The 23,196-nt window shown below is 44.5% G+C and overlaps 1 protein-coding gene across 2 annotated transcripts in view; it reads left to right on the top strand.

Moving 5' to 3' along the window:
- The window catches only part of MYO1E (myosin IE), a 171,143-nt gene extending 148,815 nt beyond the window's left edge, over nt 1–22,328 (top strand). Inside the window, exons 24-28 of one of the 2 annotated variants that reach the window (XM_081047466.1) lie at nt 408–565; nt 2,481–2,573; nt 5,037–5,238; nt 16,654–16,823; nt 21,203–22,328. In XM_081047466.1, the coding sequence (XP_080903592.1) occupies nt 408–565; nt 2,481–2,573; nt 5,037–5,238; nt 16,654–16,823; nt 21,203–21,279 (700 nt within the window). In that variant the 3' untranslated portion in view covers nt 21,280–22,328. The remainder of the gene's footprint in view (nt 1–407; nt 566–2,480; nt 2,574–5,036; nt 5,239–16,653; nt 16,824–21,202) is intronic. The other variant, XM_081047467.1, reaches the window with a different exon arrangement.
- Nucleotides 22,329–23,196: the final 868 nt, after the last annotated feature.

The following is a 23,196-nucleotide window of genomic DNA, read 5'->3' as shown; positions in this document are numbered from 1 at the left end:
CATAGCCTAATGTGACTGGCATCTCTCAGTCTTCCACAAATACTGACCCAGGGGAATCTGAGAGAGACAACAGGACACACCACAGCAGATGTGGCCTGGAAATTGTCCCCTTCCTTCTGTCCCCCAGGCAGTCCCACCTGACGGCACCTGCAGAGTGACATGGGCACCTGTAATGGGGTACCTCCCTCAATGACTGCTTTCTCACGTGTTGGGCCCCAGCGTGCCATCTTGCCAAACCCATGCTGTCAGCCCCATCCTCACGGCCCTGGGCTGGTTTCGTTTATCTGGTCTTGCCATGTTTTTATAGCACATTTACCCAGCAGCAGCACTCCATGCTGGATTCTGTGAGCCCCTCTTCTCACAGCTTCATTCCGACTTGTTAATTCCAACAAATATGCTTGTCGCAGGCTTGAACTCAAGTTGAAAAAGGAGAACTGGGGTCCCTGGAGCGCAGGGGGCTCTCGGCAGGTGCAGTTCCACCAAGGCTTCGGGGACCTGGCCATCCTCAAGCCCAGTAACAAAGTGCTGCAGGTCAGCATCGGACCCGGGCTGCCCAAGAACTCCCGTAAGTGTTCTGTGGGCCCCACGGGCAGAACCACGCTGGGCTCCCGAGCCGGCCCTGCCTGGCTCTCCCTCACCCTGCTCTACTCCAGACTCACTTCTCGCGAAATGCTCATAATATGTGCACAGATCTGCGGGACAAAGAACCAGTACCTCTGCTGTGTCCTGTGGCTGGCGCTTTCTTCAGATTCAAACGTTTTAGACGAATCCAACATCAAGGCAAATGGGCAGGTTAAACCTTTCTGAATAGTTCAGTAATGTCTGGTGATCCTGGCATGACAGTGTTAATTGTGTTTAAAACAAATCAGTTGATTGGCTTCAAGTTTTCCAGCCCTTTCCAGTTAGATGTTGTCAACAAACACGTATCCTTTCTGTCAATTTTAAAGAAATTGGCTGCATTTACCTGCTCGGTACATGGTTTCTCTATGTTACTGTGCATACCCCACTCTAACGCCTTCACTGGCCTTTGATTCCTTTTCTGTTTGTAAGTGGCGTTTGTAATTTGTGTGTATAATGCACAGTGTAGAGTAATCATATATGCTACATATTTACATAAAATAGACATCTTCATAAAATACAGTCCATATATATGGTCGATGAAGAGTATGGCAGATATAAAATAGGGCTTTATGTCTACAAAGGTACTCATTGGCATGCACTGTAAACTACTGATACAGTACAGAGAAATACAGGGAAACAACCACTTGGTGTATGTCTGTGTTATCACTTGATACTTGCAGAAAATAGACAGTACATTTAGGTGGGATTTTTGAAACGACTTTTAAATAAAAGGATTCTTTCCAGAGATGTGGGCAGGGATGAGGAAACAAAGTGGGGACCAGGGACAAAAAAGAGTAGGACACTGTCATCGCCCCTGAGCCTGAAGGGGCAGAACGAGGACAGAGTTGAGCTGAAGGATGCAGGCAGGAAGCAGCAGAATAGATACCCCAAATTCTCTCCTGGAATTCCAGTCTGCCAGTTCCTGCCACTGGCCAGACCCAGCTGGGGTGCAGAGGCCTAGCAGCCCAAGTGAAGAGGTCCATTGGGCTTACACTCCAAGGCACGGAGCATGGCAAAGTAAGGCTGCTGGTAATGAGCAGGACGTGTGTACGCACACGTCATTGTCTCATTGTCTAATACAGCGACATTGGTCCAGCACACTGAGACCCAGCTCCTTTGCTTTGTGCTGTTCGTGCCTTGTCACTTCCTGCTCTTCTCCATTCTTCAGCTCTTCTTTTTATAAGGAATTCCCTCTGGACCCCTCTTCCAGCTAGTTTGATCCTACCCTCCCTCATGTCCCATTTGAGAACTTGTTTACTGTTTTCTTTTCCAATACATACGTTTCGGCCCAGACCTCACCAGTGGCTGTGCCGTTTAGCACCTGCTTGTTTTCTAATCCTTTATGTCTGTGAAGGAACAAAGCTGCTTCTACCCTTTGTGGTCTCTGCATTTAATTGGAAGGCTGGAACACAAACACTTGCATGAAAGGCTTTTGACAGAAGCAGAGGTCCACATAGAGCTGACACGGACTTCCTGCGGGTGGCTGTAATATGCAGCATCTGCGTGTCAGTTTCTGTGCTGTGTTCAAAACAGGACTATTAAAGTGTCACACCTGCCTCTTGTGAAAGTCTACAAAAATGGAAACACCTTTGTAAGATTATTAATGCCTCTTTTTAAAGCCATTGTCTCTAACCTTTCAAAGTCATACCTTCAACACATCCTCCAGCCCCTCCCATCCAATAGCTACTGCAAATATTTCCCTAAAATATCCCTTCTCCACTGCAACTAGTCTCCTGCAGATCGGACCGACACCTGGATTCCAGCCTCTCACAGGTTTTTCCATAAGCAAAAAAACCATCAGGAGCTATAAAACCAACCAGTAGTACTGATTGTAACTTTGTCATGCTTGGTTATTTCAGGTCCTACCAGAAGGAACACCACCCAAAACAGAGGTTATTCCAGTGGGACTCACAATGCCAACTACCCAATGAGAGCTGCCCCTCCCCCGCCAGGTAAGCCAAGCACGTGCCATCGACTGGAACCACTATCCTGGACTCATAACTTATAAAATGTATTTGGGAAGAAACCCCATTAACAAATAAATGCACACCTATTTGTTAACCAGGAGCCATTTCAGCCAGATGTACTCCCACCAACACAATCACTACTTGTGACCCTGAAATTCAGGGAGAGTATGAGCTAGTAAGACTGAACTGTGGCTGGATTTCATTACCTAGCAATATTTCTCCCTTAAGAAAGGCTTCCTCGATCGGTAACAGAAAAAGGGGTTCTTTGCCCTTAAAAACCTGAATGTTGTCAGCTTTTAAGTTATAGGATGATGTCTTTATAGAAATAGGAGTTTTCCAGATATAATCCCACCACCATTAGTCAGCTCGAGTCAAATACCATGACGATATTCTGCAGCTAGTTTACAGCTTAATGAATAAGCAGAAATTTTTTTTTCTTCATCAGATAGGCTTTAGGAGAACTGCTCCAAAAAATAAAGTAATAGCTGAAAGAATTACAAAATTGATACAAAAAATGTTTAGATCTTATGTTTCATATTTCTTTTTATGATAAAAGTATAACATGTGGTCAATAAAATCTAAACTCAAATAAATGTAAGACTTTGCCCTTAAAAATCTGTTTAGTGTTTGAAGGGCTCTCTCAACATTTATGAAATAGTTTTCCATCACTCACAAAATTCAGTTAATAAAAAACTGCCCCCAGAAGGTTTGATGTTAATAAGTTTAGGATTCTAAGCCTAAGAGGATCGTCTTCGGACCACACTTGACTCAGATCATCACTGTAAGATGTAGCAGTGTCTGAGATAAGCAGTAAAAAGCATTTCTTTTGTCTTCTGTGCTGGCACCTGATAGTTGTGTGCTAAGGTATGGACACCCATGCCAATTCTCATCTCTTTTGGCATCCCCATTCTTCCTGGCCCAGCTGCCTTTATCCTTGAAGAAAATCCAAGCACAAAGTAACCTAAGAGCACCAGGATAATATCATGTTACTAGTATGTGCCAGCCCCCATGCAAACTCCTGGCCAGACCACCTGGAAGAGCGCATTTGCCTCAGTTAGGTTGGCCAAAGTCACCCCACACCAAATACCTGACCTTCAACATGGCTCCCAACCTCTCTACATGACAGAGTCTTCATAAATAAAATGAGGCAGTTGGACCCAAATCCCTTAGATCGGCACTTTTCATACTATCTGTGGTGAAGGACCTGGGTTATTGTTATTGTTTTTTCTTAATTTTCAATTCATCACAAACCATACTTTGGTCAGATATAATAAAATTACTAGAACGTTATTTTAAATGCATTCAAAATATAAGCCAAAGTTTCTTATTAGATTCAACAGGTATGAAATGTGTCTTTGAAACTGCTGTGAACATTTGTAAATGCTTATTCTTAATTTCGGAACTTATGGCCAGTGAGTGGGTAAGGAACAGCATGGAGTGGCCCACCTCTGGACACCCCTTTGAGCATCACGGCCCTAGAGCTCATCCCGCTCTGCATGCCCCTCTCCTGTCCATGTCACGCTTGGTAGCAATTGGGGTTTCACCAAGCTCCTTCTTTCTTTAATGAAGAAATTGACATTCTGAAAAGTAATAAACCTTGCTCATGATCAATGTAGTTATCACAGGCAGAGACAAAACTGAGCCCCTAGTCCCTCTTATAAACTAAGGTCATCCCACTTGTACCAAAGAGTTCCTCTCGTAATTCAGCTGGAAGAGGTTTTACGGTGGGTTCACCAAAGTGCGTCTTGAGGAGACGTCTTCTTCACTGCTGCCCTCATCTGCCACTGGGAGGAGATATAAGGGCTTCTTCATACATAGCATGGAATGATAATGCCCTTTCCAGCCACGGCCCGTGGTTGGGACCCCATAACCATCATCCATTACTTACCAGATGATGTGATGGTGACTAGGTCCATTTTTTGGCTAAGAGAGCTTGCTCTATCTGGATTGATCAAACCAGTGGCCACATTTTTCTTGTGTGTGTAGAGTGCGCCCTCCACCTCTCACAACAGGTTCCTGCAGAGGGCACCTAAGACTGACTCTTTGAGAATGGGTGTCCAGCTATTTCAACAGCTGCCTGCCAGCCCCTGGAATCATAACCTCATAATTTTTCTTAGAACCAAGAATGTGCCTGCCAGCTCGTTTCAACCTTACCTTTCCTTGACAGTGGGCTGTGAAACCCTGAACATCTGATGATTCTACTGTCAAGTTCAACAAGTATGTGTGAGTGTCTGCCATGTTCTAGGCACTCACTGGGCAGTTTATATGTGTTAGCTCTGTTCCTCACAATCTATTAGCAATTGTGCCCTCCGTTTTTTCAGATGAGGTAACTGCGCCCTGGAGGAGCTAAGCAAGTTGCTCTTGGTTAATAGATGAAAGAAATTTGGAGAGCCTTTAGAAAAGGATTATAAAATGTAAGCTTTGTTTCTCTTCTTTTCCTCTCTCTAGGATACCATCAGAATGGAGTTATCAAAAACCAGTTTGTGCCACATCCCCACGCTCCTGGAAACCAGAGGTCAAATCAGAAAAGCCTGTACACCTCCATGGCCCGCCCGCCCTTGCCACGACAACAGTCCACCGGCTCAGACCGAGTGTCACAGACGCCGGAGAGCTTGGATTTCCTCAAGGTCCCAGACCAGGGTGCTGCAGGGTAAGATTCCCACCACTCACGGGTGAAGCCAGTGACCTCCATCTCCATCAGTCACACCAAGGTTCATGGATTTCCCTGAGCTGTCTATGCATAATTCTGAAACCCAGTTTTCCACCCACATGTTGTAATCCAAGACCGAAGGCCATAAGGCCTTGGTTGGCATTTCTAAAAGTACAGTCAAGTTGATAGCACACAGCTTGTTCTCCAGAGAGGGCTTATCTTCGGAGCTTCAGGAGAGAGGTCCCCTTTGGCACTGAGATTCGATTACTCGGTGACCTTTTTTGCTCTTGGGCATGTTTGAGAAATAATGGCATTTTTGATTTATGTCTGTACCTGCAGTTACATGAATACAATAGCTCAAAGAGTCATTAGAAACATTGAGAATAATATCCCAGCATTCTATGAGAGACAGACATTTGTTTATGAATATAAAACTTAAAGGCTTTAAAATGAGAGACTTTCTGCCTTTCTAGAACAGAAAATGAAGAGTAGTAAAAAGAAACCCGGGCTTTTTAGCTGGAGGAAGCGAGGATACTTGGAACTCTATAGATATTCAAAGAATTATCAGCGTGAAAGGGGGATTAGATGTGTCGTGTACAGTCGCCAGGCATACAGCTGGGGCCACCCTCAAGACAAGTGAGTGAACTTTGCCAGGAGGCAGATTTTGTCACCAAGAAACAAAACTTTCTAGGAGCCCAAAACTGCCCTAGGATGTGAGGAGCACCTTGTCCCAGGAAGTATACAGGCATGGGGTAGATGGAAATCAACAGGCGGGAATACTACAGTGAAATATTACAGTTGTTAAATGCTAGGGAAGGATGACAGTCCTATTTCAGCCTCTGTTACTTGTCTAATATTAGACCTGCTGCTTGTCTTCTCTGAGCCTCATTTTCCCCATGTGTACACTGATGCAATACGACCAAACTTGCAAGCTTGTTGGGAGGACTAGAAATTATACATAAAATGCTTACCGTGGTACTGGGCATGTAGGAGGCTAGTCAGTCAACTGCAGCTTGATGATGAAGATGGTGGTGACAGTGACGAAGGTGGTGCTGAGACAACCAACTGAACTAGTGATCTTTAAGGAATCTTCCAACTCTGCAGGATTCTCAGTGTTGGAGTAGTTCTTCCTGCTGAACCCGATAATGGGCCTGCTCCAGCCCATGCTTTGCTTCCTTCATGCCTTCCTCCATTTTCCATTTTCTCCATGTCTCTAGAATGAACTAGTTTCAGATGCGATCAGGAGACTTGTGTACAAAATAGAGCAGTGCTGGGAGAAAAACAACAGCTCCTTCCTCTGGTGGGCAGCCACCCGGTCACCTCCAGGCCCCAATATGAGACTTTTTTCCTTCTTTGTCATCTTTCTTGTAAAGACCACAAAGCGCTTGGGAACTTGACCACGTTCTCTCTTGGTGTTCCTTCTCCCCTGGCAATCTTTGTCCGGGCTACAGATACGGAAGCACCTTAGTTTTATACAGCTAGTCATCAGTGGAGTGGCTGCCACCCTTTATTAGATCTCTCTTGCTCTCTCCGCCCCCCCGCCCCCCATTCTTGTGTAAATAGCTGTATCCCCGGTTCTAATGATCATGGTTTACCTGATTGGCTTGGTCTAAGCTAAAGCAATAGTTCTCAAAGTTGAATGTACACCAGAGGCCCCAGGGAACTTACTGGCCCACTTTTCAGAGTTTGTGATTCAGTAGGTCTAGAGCGGGACCCAAAAATTTACATTTCTTACAAGTTCTCAGATGCTCCTGCTGATCCAGGGACCGCATTTTGAAAACCACAGTCTGACTTGGACAAAGCCAAGGAAGGGTCTGTGTAAAGGTGAATTGAAAGGGTGATGTTAGCTTTGCGCAGTGGCAATATCGTAGCCAATGAGGTTTATCCGAGGCGCGATTATTGCTAATTGAAAGGGTGATGTTAAAGCAACAGGATTTTTACTCCGTAACCCAGACCTACACACTTCAGATGGATGGACATCACTAAAATACTCAAACAACCCTTCCTGGGCCCGGTTGAATGTCCCAAAGTAGACAGGGGATTAAAATCAATCAACAAAATACATCAAATCTCTTAGCTCTGTCTGTTAGCTTCCTACTTGCTTTGGGTTTGGCAAGCAAAATCATCTTTCCAGCCTGCTTTGCTGGTTACAGACTTGCACACCAGCCAGCTGGGAGCATCTGTCAGCCAAAAGCAGGCAATTTAGGAACATTGTGTCTTAACCGAGGCTGCTCCCTTCCAGCCCTCAGCTCTGGAGTTCCCTATTTAAATCTTATCACACTCCTTGCCACCTCCAGGCCTAAAGATCAGGCATACATGGTGCTCTCTTGGCGATGGCTGTGAGGCTGGAAGCAGAGGGTACCTCCACAGCTGTCTCCCAGGCAGTACGGTTTTCCCCTCCATTGTGTGTAAAACTCATGATCTTATTACGCACGCAGAGGGCGGTAGCTACAAGAGTCTCCGCCAGTCTCCTCATTGTACACTTAAAGTTATTGTGGTGCAAACATTCCTTCAGAAATGGTACTCTGGTCAAAGGGCCAAGCTTTTTCTTAGTATTTATATTCTAAAACACATAAAAATTAAAATGAAAACAATTTCTAATGTTGCCAGGGACCTTAGACATGTATTTCAAAAGCCTCATGGTTACCTGCATTTAACAGCTCCTCTGTGCCAAGGAAACATGAGTTGCATTTTTCCGCAGAAGGTTGTTGGAGCCAGCAGCGAGCTTTGGGATCCCAAGCTTGTACCTTTCCATAAACACGAAAATTCCTATACATTATACATCACAGTTCCAAACAGTGATCTTGAATTTGCCAATCCAGGTAAATAAGATTGCCACAGTCTTTCTCTCCTTTGACTTTCTCACCCTGGGGTTTGTCTTTCCTTTCCCTTTCTCATCCCCGATGCACTTTTCTTTATAGACACATTTATCATAAGCAGTCATTTCTTTTGGATCGTGTAATGTGGATAAAATCGAATGGTGTAATTAGCACCTCAAGTTAATTCAGGAAAATCTTTGTCAGTTTATTTTAGGTTCAGTCAAGTTTTTTTTGGAGAGAGCATGAAGTCTTCACTAAATTATTTACCATCCCAATTGGATTCTTTACCCTTGCCTTGCCACGTGTGTGAAATGGTAGCTATTCTTTCTGTGGTCATCGTTACCATCATCCAAGAAAACAGAGATGTAGAGGGATCGTTATCTCGCATTCCCTTAGCATGCCTTTTGAAAAGTCTGGTTCGGCTTAAAGATCTTTTGTGATTCTCAGGGAAAGAGGACAGGTTAAGCAAGAATCAAATAAGCAGCTCATCATTGGCTTTTGTTCTGACTTCATAGGAACACTTGATGTGCCAGTCACATGTGCTTTATATTTCCCCTCCTATCACCAAGACGTACATAATCTACCTCGACTTCATTGCTGGAAGTATTAAAACCCAGACTGGGAATGTCTTTTCTGTTGGCCTTTTCAATCCTGTGGTCTATTTCATGGGAGGACAACTTCAGGAAATTTCGAGATACTCCAGAGAGTAATCGAACTAGAGTTTGGAGAAACAAGAAAAAATTGAAAATGCTCAGTGGTAGGGCTTCTGGCCATGCCACAAAGGCGGGATCGATAGAAAAATGTAAATGCTGCCTGTGTGTCTCTTGACAAGATTCTCCTAATGGAGTCATATTTTCAAGGGGCTTAAAATTTCCAACAAGTGTCCAATAGCAATATTTCTCAACCCCTAATCTGCAGGAGCAGGAGCCGTATCCTGGCCCAGGCAGACACGAAGCTTAGGAATTCCTGGCATCCAGTCCCACATTTCCAGTAATGTTTATAGATTCAACCTTTTGGAACAGAGCATATTTTAAAGAGCCAATGAAACAAAATGCCATTATTTTCCTTCTTAGAATTTCAAGGCATAAATTTCACATCTGCAGAACAAAGAAGTGATATCTGAAAGCTTAATTCCAGCTGACGTTGGTATGGACCAGGTACGCCCACTGCCCCAGAGGTGTGGGGGCTGCAGAGAAGTTTACAAAAGGTGGCCTGACGTGTGCAGTAGCATACAATTCCTGGTTACAGAGACTGGGTGTGAGTCCCAGGCCATGTGTTTGTTCCTTCCTTGATTCATTCATTGACTATTTACTGGGCCACATGCCTTCTCTGTGCCACATGCTGGCACATGGGTCGCTTCACTAATTACCAGCTGTGCTCCCTCATGTTTGTCGCTTCATGTTTCTACACCTTAGTGTCCTTACCTGTATAACAGGGCTAATAACTATAATTTTAAAGACCACACCTCAGGATTATTTGAAGTGTAAATAAGAACTTTGTAAACTGTAAGACACTATGCAACTTGAAAGTTTATTTGTATTTGTTTTATTATTGTTATTCATGTGCTTTGGTCTTGCAGGGAAATATTAATGTTCTACCAGGATTGAAAAGTGGGTGTCCAGTGGCCCAGTGGCTTTCCTGTCACGCACTGCAATCTCTGACGTGCATAGCTCTGGACTCCGTGAGGGTCTAAGCTTGGGGCATTGCTGGCTTTAACAGGGGACGGGCAGCCTGCGGAATCCAAGACAAGGGGACCAGTCAGGGAGACATCTTCCCCCACAGCACATACACTGTGTCACACACATGTAAACGCTATGCTGCTCTCTGTGGGCACAGAGCAACAGCAGAACAGAGATTTGTGTGGTAATACTGCAAGAGACATTAGCTGCATTTGGACGATGTAGGTAAAGTCCCAAACTCCTTCTGCCCCTGTACTATTCTGGTCTTTGTCTAGTTAAACAGCCTTTGCTCCAGTCACCGGAACAACTCATCCCTTAGAAAGTAGCTGGCATTCCCAGGAGAGAGCGAACAAACAAACCCTCACTTTAGAGCATTTTGTTGTCATTGATGTCATTTGGGGTTTTGTTTTCTTGTGGGCTTTTGGCATCTTGTGAGATGGGGCAGCTGTCCACGAGGGTCCAAATGTCGGCCGGCAGCTGGAGGTCTCAGGGCAAAGGCACCACTTGGTCTCCCCCACCATGAAAACAGGATTTCTCCAGCAGCGCAGGTTTTCACAAAGCAACACAGATGTAACGTGCTTCATCACTCAGGAAACTGTGGTGTGGGTTATAATGTGTTTGCATTCGAGGTCTAATGCCCTACTCATAAAAAGACCTGCTGTAAAAGCAAATTACTGTAGCTCAGCTCCTTTGTGTAATTGTTTCCTTAATGGGGAATAGACACAATGAAGAGGTCAATGTGTACAAATTACCCCGAAATCGTGGGTCAAGTAGTAATAGGAAAGCGACATTACATGGTGCCACAGTTCCATAGAATGAAACACTGGATTTGCTCAATGAGGTGGAGTTTTATAACTACATGCTAATGTAGTTAAAGTGAACTTTTGTTATTGACATGACAACAGGAAAAATAATTGTGTTGTTGTGAGTCTGAAATTCTTGCTCCAACTCCCATTATCCCAATGAAATCATGGCTTTTATAGCACAATTTTCAATCATGTCAGGTTTATTAGGAATGCAAATATAAAGTCCCAGAAGTACCAAAATTATCTAACTCCTGCATATCCATTACAAAACAATCGAGGCTGTGTTGCTTTCTGTCACTTCTGGAGTTATCACGAGGGTTGCGTGGGGACAGTGGCGTGCTGGTGAACGGCTGGCTCTCGGGGGGTTAAAAAGCCTGAGCTGTAGTACTTACCAGTTTTTACTTTAACTAAGGCTGATTTCATGCTGCCAGCATGGCGACCACTGGTCTCAGACTTAGCAAGACATGCACAGCCATACACTGTTACGCAGGTTGCCCCCCTGACGTAAGCGACGGACATTAATAACTTCAAGAGCATCCATACAGGTAAAATGTAGTAAAATAACTAGGAAGTGTTGAGTTATGAGTATTTACTGTCTTTGCTTTTAATATAATTAATTCAATAGTAAGTGTGTTTGATTTAATCCTTAACAATGACTGTTGACCTGACCCACAAAATTCTTGAAAGCATGACCACTTGCTCATCACTTGCTGGACTGAGCCAGTTCCAGCTCCCTAGGTGCAAGGATGTTGTTTGCTGTGTGAGAAAGACTGAATCTCTTCTTCACTGCATTGACCTTCTTCACTGCAGTTGGCTTGTGGCTGTGGATGGAGGCCGCCGGGCACCTGAAAAAGCCCGAGTTAATCCCATCATGGCAGCTGGTAGAAAGCCGGTCTCTCTCCTCATTATTGATTACACAGGATCGCCACCTAGTGATGCAAAGGAGATTGTCTGAGTTAAGGGCCAGCCCGTCTGACTTAGAGCCTGGAAAATGGCTGATATTGCCGACTGTTTTCTCTGGTGGTTTCCAGCTCTGCGACATGGTGAAACAGAAATAGTGATTACTTCCTGGGCAAAGACGACCTGTGTTCTGTGGCACATCTGACAGTAGAGATTTTGTTGTGAGCACTCTGTAAAGCTCTGTTAGAATTAGAAAAAAGACCTGGGCCATCACCTGAATCCTCGTTTTGTTGTTGTTGTTTTTTTGTTTCTTTTTATTTTTTATTTTATTGGGGAAGGGGAACAGGACTTTATTGGGGAACAGTGTGTACTTCCAGGACTTTTTTCCAAGTCAAGTTGTTGTCCTTTCAGTCTTAGTTGTGAAGGGCGCAGCTCAGCTCCAGGTCCGGTTGCCGTTTTCTAGTTACAGGGGGCGCAGCCCACCATCCCTTGCGGGAGTCGAACCTGCAATCTTGTGGTTGAGAGGACGCGTCCAACCAACTGAGCCATCCGGGAGGCAGCTCAGCTCAAGGTGCCGTGTTCAATCTTAGTTGCAGGGGTCGCTGCCCACCATCCCTTGTGGGACTCAAGGATTTGAACTGGCAACCTTGTGGTTGAGAGCCCACTGGCCCATGTGGGAATCGAACTGCTAGCCTTCGGAGTTAGGAGCATGGAGCTCCAACCACCTGAGCCACCGGGCCGGCCCGAATCCCCATTTCTTAACAGATGAAGACACTGATGCCTCAAGAGGTACATTGATGCCCCCTCGTTATGTGCCAGCCGGTGGCAAAGCTGGGCCTCAAACCCAGTGCACTGACTCATAAGCCAGTGTCTCTCTCTTCTGCTGCAGACTGTCACTCCAGCAGAACAGTCATATTGAGGCCACATAGCGTTCCTGGGCCTAGGGAGCACACACAGGTGAGGCCTTACCCCCACGGAGCCTACTGTCCTAATAGGGAGTCAGCCAATAGTGACACAAGTTCCTGTACCATTACACTGATTCCCAGCTCTGAGCAGGCGTGGGCTTCCAGAGAATGTGATTAGCAGCACAGGTGGAGGGTGGGGACAGGCCAGGGGAGCATTGCCCAGACCAAGGGACCAGAAAAGTCAGTGTGGCTGGAGCTCTGGGAACCTTATGCATATGCCATCATGCCATCCAATGTTGAAACCAGCAGGAATTCCCAGGATCCTGCATTCGTCATTTCATAGGAGTGTTGTAAGGTTAAAATGAAGCAACCTCTATGAAAATGCCTAGCACGTGCCTTGCCCAGAGCAGGCAGAGAACCAGGCGAGTTTACCTGTATTTCATACAGGTACAGGCAGGGGTTCCCAGATGATATCCATATGTGGACACTCACAAGAAGAGTGCAGGCCTGCTCAGGTGTGAGAATGAGGCTGGAAGGACTGGCCAGGGAACAGGAGGGCTTTGCTGTAACTGGCTCTCTTTGGGAAGGTACTGCCTTAACTGGAGCAGTTATAACCCTCCCTGGTCGCAGAGAACATTTAAACAGGAAAGAGCCAGACATGGTGATCTCAGGGTTGCTCACACGTAACCTTTTCCCAATGCAAAATGCAGAGCTATTTCCGCCTCCACATCCATTTCCCATCAAAGACAGTCCGCCAGTCCACACTCATCCCCAGCAATAGCACCACCTCAAAGCTGCCTGGACTCTCCTTCCAACTGTGGAGCGCTTCGAACCCCATTCAGCCAACTGATAAATGTCCAAGTGACTTTACATTGCCCGCATGGTAGCCGTTTTCCAGGTCCAGGGATAATCAAACTGACTGTTGCCCAGGGTTTACCCAGGAACCCAAATTCCCCAGTAATCCCTGAGGTTTTCCTTTGATTGGTTTCACTTTGCCTTTCCTGAGGAAGTAGCCTCTGATGCCTTGGGATCAAAAACCACACAATGGCTGTGTTCACACAGGTATCTCAGCAGTCCTCCCCACATCCATCCTCCCCTCTCTGCCCGGTTACCTGGACACCCAGTGGCTGCTTGCCTACAGCCTGGCCAAGGTCACTCGGAGTCAGCAATGTACTGCAAAGCCCCAAAATTTACTTGTTGAGATTTTAAAAAATCAACTCTAAAGTACAATTCCACAGTTTTTGGTATAGTCAGAGTTGTGCAGCCATCCTCATAATCTAATTGTGGAACATTTTCGTCATCCCAGAAAGAAACCTTCCCATTGGCTGTCATCCCTCCAACTCCCAAACCCAGCCCTAGGCAACCACACTAATTTACTTTCTATCCATATAGATTAGCCTTTTCTGGACATTTCATATAAATAGAATCGTCCTTTTGTTAAATTTACTCCTAAGTATTCTTTTTTTATGTCTTGTAAATGGAATTGTTTTCTCAGTTTCGTTTTTGGATTGTTCATTGCTAATACATAGAGATAGAGCTGACTTTTACATATTGATGTTGTATTCTATAATCTTACTGAACTTGTTTTTAATTCGAATAGTCTTTTAATGTGTTCCTTAGGATTTTCTATGTGCAAATCATCTCCTCTACAAATAGAGGTATTTTCACTTCTTTTCCAATCTGTGTGCCTTTTATTCTTCTTGACTGAGTGCTCTGGCTAGAGCTTCCAGTGCAATATTGAACAAAAGTGGCGAGAACTGACATCCTGTTTTGTTCCTGATCTTAGGGGGAGAGCAGTGTCTTTTACCAGCAAATATGATGTGAGCGAGGAGTGTATGGACAGGGGGTCCTAACTCCAACTGAGCCTCAGGGACTTCCATGAAGAAAGGTGGGAAGGTGCCAGTGTGGCCTGTGGCAAGACGTGAGGCTGAGGGCGAGCGGGAGTCATGCCAGGCAAGGACTTCGTTGGCCCCATGAAGGGTCTGGGTCCAGTTCCCAAGAGCAGGAGCACAGTAGGGAAGTGAGGTGAACGAATAAACGCCGAGCTGGGGTGGTGTTCAGGGGCCCAGAAAGGAAGCAGCCAGCAGGGAAGACACGAAGGAGGAGGAACTGACAGGGCGTGGTCAATGGGAGGCGATGGGCAGAGGCACAGCGGGGAGTGACTCCTGGGATGGCTGCCGGGAGGATATGCCTACCTTTCAGGGGTCATCTGTCTTTTATCTCCACGGAGAGGCCCCCCTTCCTCAGGGGACAGCACCTAAATGCCAATACTCTTGGGCTCTAGATACCTCATCAACTTGCACTAAGGGTGGAAGGTTTTTCCCCCCTGGGTATAAAAGGCTAAATCTCCATCTATGAGTACTTTGTGTGTGTGTGTGTGTGTGTGTGTGTGTACGCACGCCTAAGTGCCCTCCCAATCCTCCCTGGATCTACCAGGCTGGAGGCTCTCCTCCTTCCCAGGGTGTTCTAATGCGCACCCCACCCTCCACACCATTCCCTGTTGCTGGGAAATCAGCTGACTGCTGGTATTCAGGCTAATGGCTCTTATTAACCAAATGCTGACATCCCTAATCTATAGGTTGCTTAATTAAAAGCTTGCTTGCCCAGCCAGCTTTCAGGGAAGCGAGCATTTCTCCAGCAGGGATTGGGGATTTCCAATAGACAGGGAGGAAAGGAGCTCACGCTAAGGTCTATAAGACTTGGTGGGGGTGGGGTGGTGCAGATGGGGGTTGGCCTGAGAAGAGTGGAGCCTGAGTAACTTAGGGGCTTGCTCCCTCCCACACAGGAAGCTCCAGGCAGCACCCAAAGAACCCCACTTCTGCCAGGAACAGTCCTGCCACCCAGCTGACAGCCAGTGCCCCTCTTCCCGCCCCCAGCCACTTCTCATGATCCGAATTACTTATCAGCACCCAATGAGCATCTGCTATCACAGGACCTCAGCAAAGACAGTGGGGCTCTGGCCTCCTGAGAGCACAACTCAAAGCCAGGTGTGCTTTTTCCTTCCAGAACTCAGGGCCATGGAGAGACCTTCCCCTTGCCTCCTTCCTCCCACAGGTGTTAGGTGTTAACAGACCTGCCCAGACCTAACAGCCAGCTCTATGTTGAGTTCAGCCCAACCCCTCTTAGAAGAAATCTGAAGCATATGTTTCTTTTGTAAGCAGATGAATGTAGGCTTTCCTTTGGTTTGTCCTTAAGCAACGTGGGGAGTGGGGGGACGTGGGGAGGGAGAATGTTTTCTATATTTCCATTTCCTTTTATTTTATGAACAGATTTAATAAATAGTTGTTTCAGATCTCTTTAAAAATCTCCCTAAATAGGAGCAAGCTATAGTTATATGCCTTTAAGACAATGTATGAATGGTGACTGGAAGCAGGATAGTGTGTAGAAAGAATACGTTTAAAGCTAGAACACCTGGATTAGGGTTCTAGAGCTGGAGATACTTTAGATGACCACCACCAGCGGAGGAGGTGCCACGGCCTCCTAAGGGCAAAGGCCAGGGGGGTCGCTAAACCGCCTGCAGTGCGTAGCTTAGCCCCTCCCCACAATGAAGAAGGATGTGGTCAAAATATTAGTAGTGCTGGGTCAGCTCATAGACAAGAACATTCATTCACAGAAGCATTTTTTTGTAATAAAACTGGAATCATCCCAAATGACCTTTAACAGTGGACTGGGTAAGTAAATTATGACATATCCATGCAGTGGACTAGTATAAAACAATGCGGGTGAATAACTACAATTCCATGCATCAACAGGGTACATCTCAAAAATGGAGCGAGTGGTAGAATATGATTCCTTTTGCAGTTAAAACAGGCAAACTGCCTGTATCATTTAGGGAGACTTGTGTGTGTGGTAAAACTACAAAGAAACGCAGAATTGTTCATCGAGAGTGTAGTTCATTCTGGGAGGGATTACAGCTGAGGAGAGTCACCTACGGGCTTCTAGGGCACCGCCAAAAGTTCCTCTAAGGTTGGGGGAGGGGGTAGGTTCATGACTATTGGTTTCACTTTCATTTAGGTGTATAAATATGCTTTATAAACTTGTACGAATATGTATGTTTTCCACAATATGCTGAGGACACAATAATAGCAGCCAACGGTTATTTAGAGCTAATTATGTACTTTTGCACTGACCTTGTCAGGGAGGGTATTTTGTTCTCAGAGGAAGTTGAGGGAGCGACATATGCTTCCAAGGATGGAGCTGGATTTGAACTTGAGCAGGCCGTGCTGGCCCCATGGTCCAAACCACCACACAGTGCTGTGCCACCTCCTGTCGGGTGCCATCTCCCACCTGCCTCCTCTCTCCACAGGGTCCGGAGACAAACGACCAGTCGGCCTCCCCCAGCAGGGGGCAGACCCAAGCCCCAGCCCAAGCCTAAGCCTCAGGTGCCACAGTGCAAGGCTCTGTATGCCTATGATGCTCAGGACACAGATGAACTCAGCTTCAATGCCAATGACATTATCGATATTATCAAAGAAGGTAAGTACAAGGCTGGCTGGGCGGCTGGCTGGGTGGGGGCAGCTTCCCAGAGAGCATGCAGACATATGGTTGTAAAACCTAGTTTAACCGTGAAGGGAATTTATGGGCTCCTCTACCGGAAACTTGCAGCAGTAGTCCAGATTTCAAGCGCAATTTGAGCAAGATGCCACTTTCATTTTTGTAATGCTTCTTTCAGCTCTGCCCTCTTTGTAGCTGCCCTTTCCTTTCTCAGGCTACTTTTTCTCCTGGTAGCAAAATGGCTGCATCAGTTCCAGACTAACAAATCAAACCACGTCTGAAATCTGAATCTCTGAGACTTCTTCTCTTAGCCATTGGACAGAAGTCTTAGGTTTCACTTGGTTTGGACCACATTGGTCATGCACCCATCCCTGACCCAAGCTCTGTAGTAGCAAGACAAAGGCTATACCACTCGTTGTGGGTTAGACCTGGCAGGGACCGCCCTGGAAAACAGGAGTTAGGTCTATCTCACCCAAACTTCATGGCCTCCTCATAATGAAAGGGATGGAATGGAGGCTGGAGAAGCAACCTATAACACCCATTATAAAAGTGACCTGTGGGCTTGGCTGAATGCTTTATTCATTTGGTAGGGAAGATAAGTTAGCATATGATATTTATTTATTTATTTATTTATGTATTTATTTATTTATTTATTTATGTATTTATTTATTTATTTATTTATATAAAATAAAACATTAGGGCTTATGGAAACAAAAAACAAGGATAAGTCCTGACTTAAGGTGTTATTAATAGAAAAGGCACAATGAAGCAAATGGCATTTGTGGTGAGGGATGGGGAGAGAGACAGGCAGAGAGAGAAGACATGGAGGCTAGAAAGAGCAGCTCGTTTTAGAGAAAAGAGCCAACACTCAACCACGGTGCAGAATTCCCAAGGAGGTGAAGTGGGAGATGAGACGAAGCTAGGAGTGGCCTGGTCATAGAGGGCCCTGAAGTCAGGCTCAGGAGAACTTGTAAGGACAGTGCAGAGTCGTCCAAGGTTTAGGAGCAGAGCAAGGACAACCTGGGTGAACAGTGGTCCTTGGCAAGTTTGGCTTTCAGGAAGAGGTGAGGTGACCAAGGACAGTTCTAGGAATTGTGCTTTTAACAGGTGTCTCATCACATGGGCTCACTCTGCCGAGAATTCCAGGTCCCTGGAACAACATCCCTCTAACGGGCCTCTGGGTGTTACTGTTATCTTTTTTAACCATCTAGTTTTCCGCAGTTTTTAATAGTCATTTACTATCTCCCTTCAGAAGTACCGGTGTAAAAATAAGTGTTGAAATAGTAAAGACAAACAGGATTTTTCTGTTTTGTTCAGCAAAATTATTGGAAATGACCTAATATCCAGTAATAGAAATTGCTTAAATAAGTTTTGATATATCTGTCCGGTGAACTTTGATGCAAAAAAGTTTTCATTAAAGGTAATGATACAAAAGTACAGTATATTTATTGGAATGGAAAAAATGTTCCTGGGAAAAAGGAAAAAATTAGTCTACGTACAAAATATAGACTATAAACTATAGTCTTATTTTTGTAAAAATATAAAGTGCATATGGCTATATGCATGTATGTATATACATATATATGTTATAGAAAATGTTAAAATGGTCTCCTTAAATGTCAAATTTTAAGTATTACTCTCTTCATTTCTTAATATTTTCACATTTTTGTATTAAAACGTATTAAAAAATAAAATAACATGTATTAAAGAAATAACATGTATTAAAAATAAAAATAACATGTATTGGGTAAAATTAAAACAATTTTATATACATATGTGAAAAATACAGAGTCCTAGAAGTTATCAAAACATGTTATAAATTGTCACTGTAATTTAAAGTGTAGTGTGAGTACAAGAATAAATACATAGACAAATGGGAAAGAATAGAATCCAGAAACAAACCCATCTATATATAGCTATTTAATGTATGATAAATTGTGGCATTTGAAATCAGGGGAAAGGATAGACAATTACTTTTTATTTTGAAAATAAAATAAAATTAGATATCTACATCATACACAAAATAAATATTAGACGAATTAAAGATCTAAAAATATGTAACTAAATTCTAACAGTGTTAGCAGGAAGCCTAGAATGTTATACTAATCTTTGGTTAGGAAAAGCCTTCCTGTGGATGACATCAAGCCCCCGAACCACACAGGATTTAACCTCATAAAAAGGCTAAATTAGAACCTTCTGTGGTGAATAGCACCAGGAGCAAAGTTAAATTATAGAAAACAGACGAGGAAAAAACATTTTACGCACATAAATAGCTCCTCCACATGAATAATAAAACAGAGAATCCAGTCCCGAAGTGGACAAGGGCTACTGAGGCAACGCATAGCTGAGCGTCCCCATCATCAGTGAATGCAAAGCAAAACATTTCGCCTACGACACCAGCAAAGATTAAAATATGATATAGCAACACTTCTTTATCTAAATGAGTTTCAGAAATCAGAGATGGGAGCTTTTAGGAAGTTAATAATGATGTGTATGTATATATCATATATAAATAACACCTCTTGAAGGTTCCAGGGCAACAGCCTAGATCAAAGTCAGTATTTCTCCAGTGAAACACGAGCACTCACACTCCATGGAAAGTGGCAGCATAAATAAACTCATGTCAGTTCAGGTCAAGTTCTCCCATCAAATGAGTTACAGAAAACTTTTGATTTTCAGAACATTCTGGGTTTTGTCATTGCAAATAAAGTGTGCACTATAATATCTGTGGTCAGTCAGGGAAATAATTACCTTCTTTCACTTTTTCCTGCTGGAATAGACTTCTGGGGAGGAAATTTAACAGTATTTATCACAATATTTAAATCCCCATGTCAAAACAGTTACTTTGGGTTTATATTTAATCCCTCCACCAAGATAAATCTCAAATAAATAAATAGTGAAATGTATAAAATAAACATAAAAGTCCTAGAAGTATGGGAGAGTTTTTTTTTTTAATAACATCAATGTGGGAAAGGATTTCTAAATGTGATATAAAACCAAGAAGCTGTAAAATAAGAGATCATTTGATTCAACTACTTAAGTATTAAGATACCGTAAAGAGTTAATAAAAATAGGAGGGCTATTTGCAACTCATATGACAAGGACCAACAACTGATAGAAAAATAGGTAAATGATATGAACAGGGGAATAGCTCGTTTTTGCAGCTATAGAAGAAAATATGGAAGCTGTCTATATACTGATATGAAATGATCTTCAGTATATATTATTGTGGTTTAAAAATGTAGAACATGCAATATGCACAGTATGCTATCATTTGTATACAAAGGGGGTCATTTTTAGAAATACTTGCCTTTATATACATGAAATAGCTCTAGAAGTATGAGAAATAGGTAACTTTGCTTGCCCTCAAAGAAAGGATGTGGGTGGCTATTTCCACTGGTTATCCTTTCGTACTTTGGAAAGTACATTTGAAAATATTTATCTATTGCAAAAAAATAAACTATTTTTCTTATAAAGGATAATAGAAGGTTCATATTTTTGACCCAGGAACCTCTCCTATAGAACTACTTGCACAAGGGCATAAAGATACATGTATATATGTATGGACATGTATTGCATTAATAGTGAAAAATGGGGAACATCTGTCCATCAGTAAGGGACTGGCTATATAAATTTTGGTATACAGTGCGGCTGTTTAAAAAAAGATACAGACGTGGAAAGGTTATATCTGTTAAGTACTGAAAAGCAAGATGCAGAATAGTAAGACAGAATGGCCCATTTCTGTTTCGTGTGTGTGTGTGTGTGTGTGTGTGTGTGGGTGTTTATGATCACAGAAGAAGGTCCGGAAGAATAGGAACCAAATACTTATTAGTGTTGCGGGACTGGGATTAAGGTGGGAAGTGAGGCTTCTGAAGTGTTGCAGGCTAGCCTCTCCCGGCAGCACTCGGTGGGGAGTTAGGAGTGTGAAAGGTGCAGTGGGGGAGTAGCCCTGTGAAAGAAACGGAGTGGGAGCGCCACTGGGCGCCGTCAGACCACAAGGCAAGCGGACAGTCTGCCAGCCCAGCAGCTGCGCCAGAGCCAAGGCTGCTGGTTGAGGCGGCCGGAATGCATGGGCCCTGGCTCAGCATTAGCCACAGCTGCCCGGGAATGGCAGGCAGTCTCATCTCACAGGCTGGGCAGCCCTAAAAAGCTTAACAGTGGGAGGTTCTTCCCTGTGCGTCTGCTGTGGGGGAGGGGCTGCTTTTTACCACAAACTTTTTTATTTAAAATAAAAGGAAATAAAGAAGTTGGGTGGAGCCAAATCAGCCTTACCGGTGGGATGCACCATGGGCGCTGGGTGTTTGGCCCCAGGCAGAACAGTCTTGCGCCTGTTCACGGTGGCCATCTCTGTTTCCCTGCAGATCCTTCCGGCTGGTGGACAGGCCGACTACGAGGCAAGCAGGGCCTGTTCCCCAACAACTACGTGACCAAGATTTGAGGTGCACAGAGACTCTGACACACGGGGCGAAGGAACTCCAGGCTCGGACAGGGGAGGGGACATTTGGAAGCTCTCCTTCTGATCCATAGCCAGCAATTGCTTCTCCATGGCCTGGAGTTATTCTGGCATGTTCCCCATGGAGGACATTGAAAAGCTGGGTTGGGGAAAGAGAGTGTCACTCCATAAATGATCCTAAAAGGTAGCCTCTTCGTAGGAACCCAGGAGGGCAAAACAACCATCCACTAAGATTTATTTATTCTATTTAAACCTGGTGAGCAGACAGGTAAGGTCCACTCGGACCTTGTTGGCTCTATCAAAACAGTACCCCGCTCGCTCACCAGGCCCAGGGAAAGGCTGGAGCCGGCCGCTGACAAGTGCCTTTACTTGAAGAGCACATTTCTTTCATCCCTCTTTTCCTTACCTGACACACATTCCTCTCTGCCACCTTCCCTCAGGGAGGACCCGCTCTCTGCAGGCTGGGCTTGGCATGAGTGGGCACTTCCTGTGCAAATGCCAAGGTCCAGCATGGCCTGCTGAGCCCACGGCTGCAGAGGGGCACTGGTTTACACTTGCCGGGACCATGAGGCTGCCGGGCTGAGCGGGGGCTGGGGCTGGGGCTGGGGCTGGGCTGTCGGCCCTGCTTCCTCTGGGTCTTCAGTTGGAATGTGGCTGGCCCATGTTGGTTTTGTGTTTCATGCTGTACCTATTACTAGAAGGGTCTCTTTTTCTCAAGCTGTACATTTATAAAAACAGATCATATACTGTATATATAAAAATCTCGAGAGGTAGAAACATGTATGAATGTACTAAGTAGTATTCCACTGTACTTATTCGTAAGGTAGGTTTTATTACAAAACTCGCACCAGGTACTTACAAATGTGCACTACTCCTTTTCAACTATAGAATCAGTGTTACTGCTTTCTAGCTCAGTCCCCGCAAACCTTTCCCAACCCTTTCCCTACAGGTAATTTTCCTCTGATTCCCTCTGCGTCCCTCACCCTACCTCCTAAATAAATAAAGGAATCCGTGAACCACCTTGTTCTTTCTTGACATTTGTTATGGGTTGAATTTTGTCACCCCCACAAAAAGATCTGTTGAACTCCTAACCCCCAGTACCTCTGAATATGGCTTTATGTGGAAATAGGGTCTTTACAGAGGTAATCAAGTTCAAATGAAGCCATTAGGGTGTGCCCTAATCCAGTATAACTGGTGTGCTGATAAAAAGGGAAATCTGGGCACAGATCGACTCGCAAAAGGGAAGACGACGTGGAGTCGCCGTGTACAAGCCACAGAGGGGTCTGGAACAGATTCTCCCTCAGCCTCAGAAGGAGCCAACCATGCCGAGACCTGGATCTCACACTCCCGGCCTCCACAACTGTAAGACAATCGATTTCTGTTGTTAAACCACCCATTTGGTGGTACTTTGTTAAGGCAGCCCTAGCAAACCCGTGCAATGTTTATTACAGTAATAATGAAAAGTTGGGGAAAATATAATGTGCATTAATAAGGGAAAGACTATTGGGGAGACTCACTTCTGTACCTCTCCTTCTCCCAGCTGCCATGGCCATTCTTAAACCAATGGGAAAGTAAGGTTTGACCAGCACACACCTTTTTGTTATTTCAGGATCCCCAAGTCTATGGGAAAAAAATTATCAGGGGTTACATATAAGGAAAAAAATGTACGTATGTTTGGAGCAAAGTAAACCATTTAATCCTATGTTTTATCAAGAACAGGAAGCAAACTTTATTCAGTAGCAATAACAAATAGAAGAAAATAAAGCCATAATGAGATGACATGAGGAAAGATTACCTCCTTTGACTGTTTTACTACTGACACTAATAGTCTATATTTTACAAAGGACGTTTCACATCCTGGACTCACCGAACGTGAGAGGAAGGCAGCAGAACCAGAATTCC

The sequence above is a fragment of the Rhinolophus hipposideros genome, assembly GCF_964194185.1.
Source record: "Rhinolophus hipposideros genome assembly, chromosome: 5".
In the NCBI taxonomy this organism is placed as follows: Eukaryota; Metazoa; Chordata; class Mammalia; order Chiroptera; family Rhinolophidae; genus Rhinolophus; species Rhinolophus hipposideros.
Note: the sequence above shows the minus strand (reverse complement) of the source record. Positions and strands in the feature narration are given on the sequence as shown.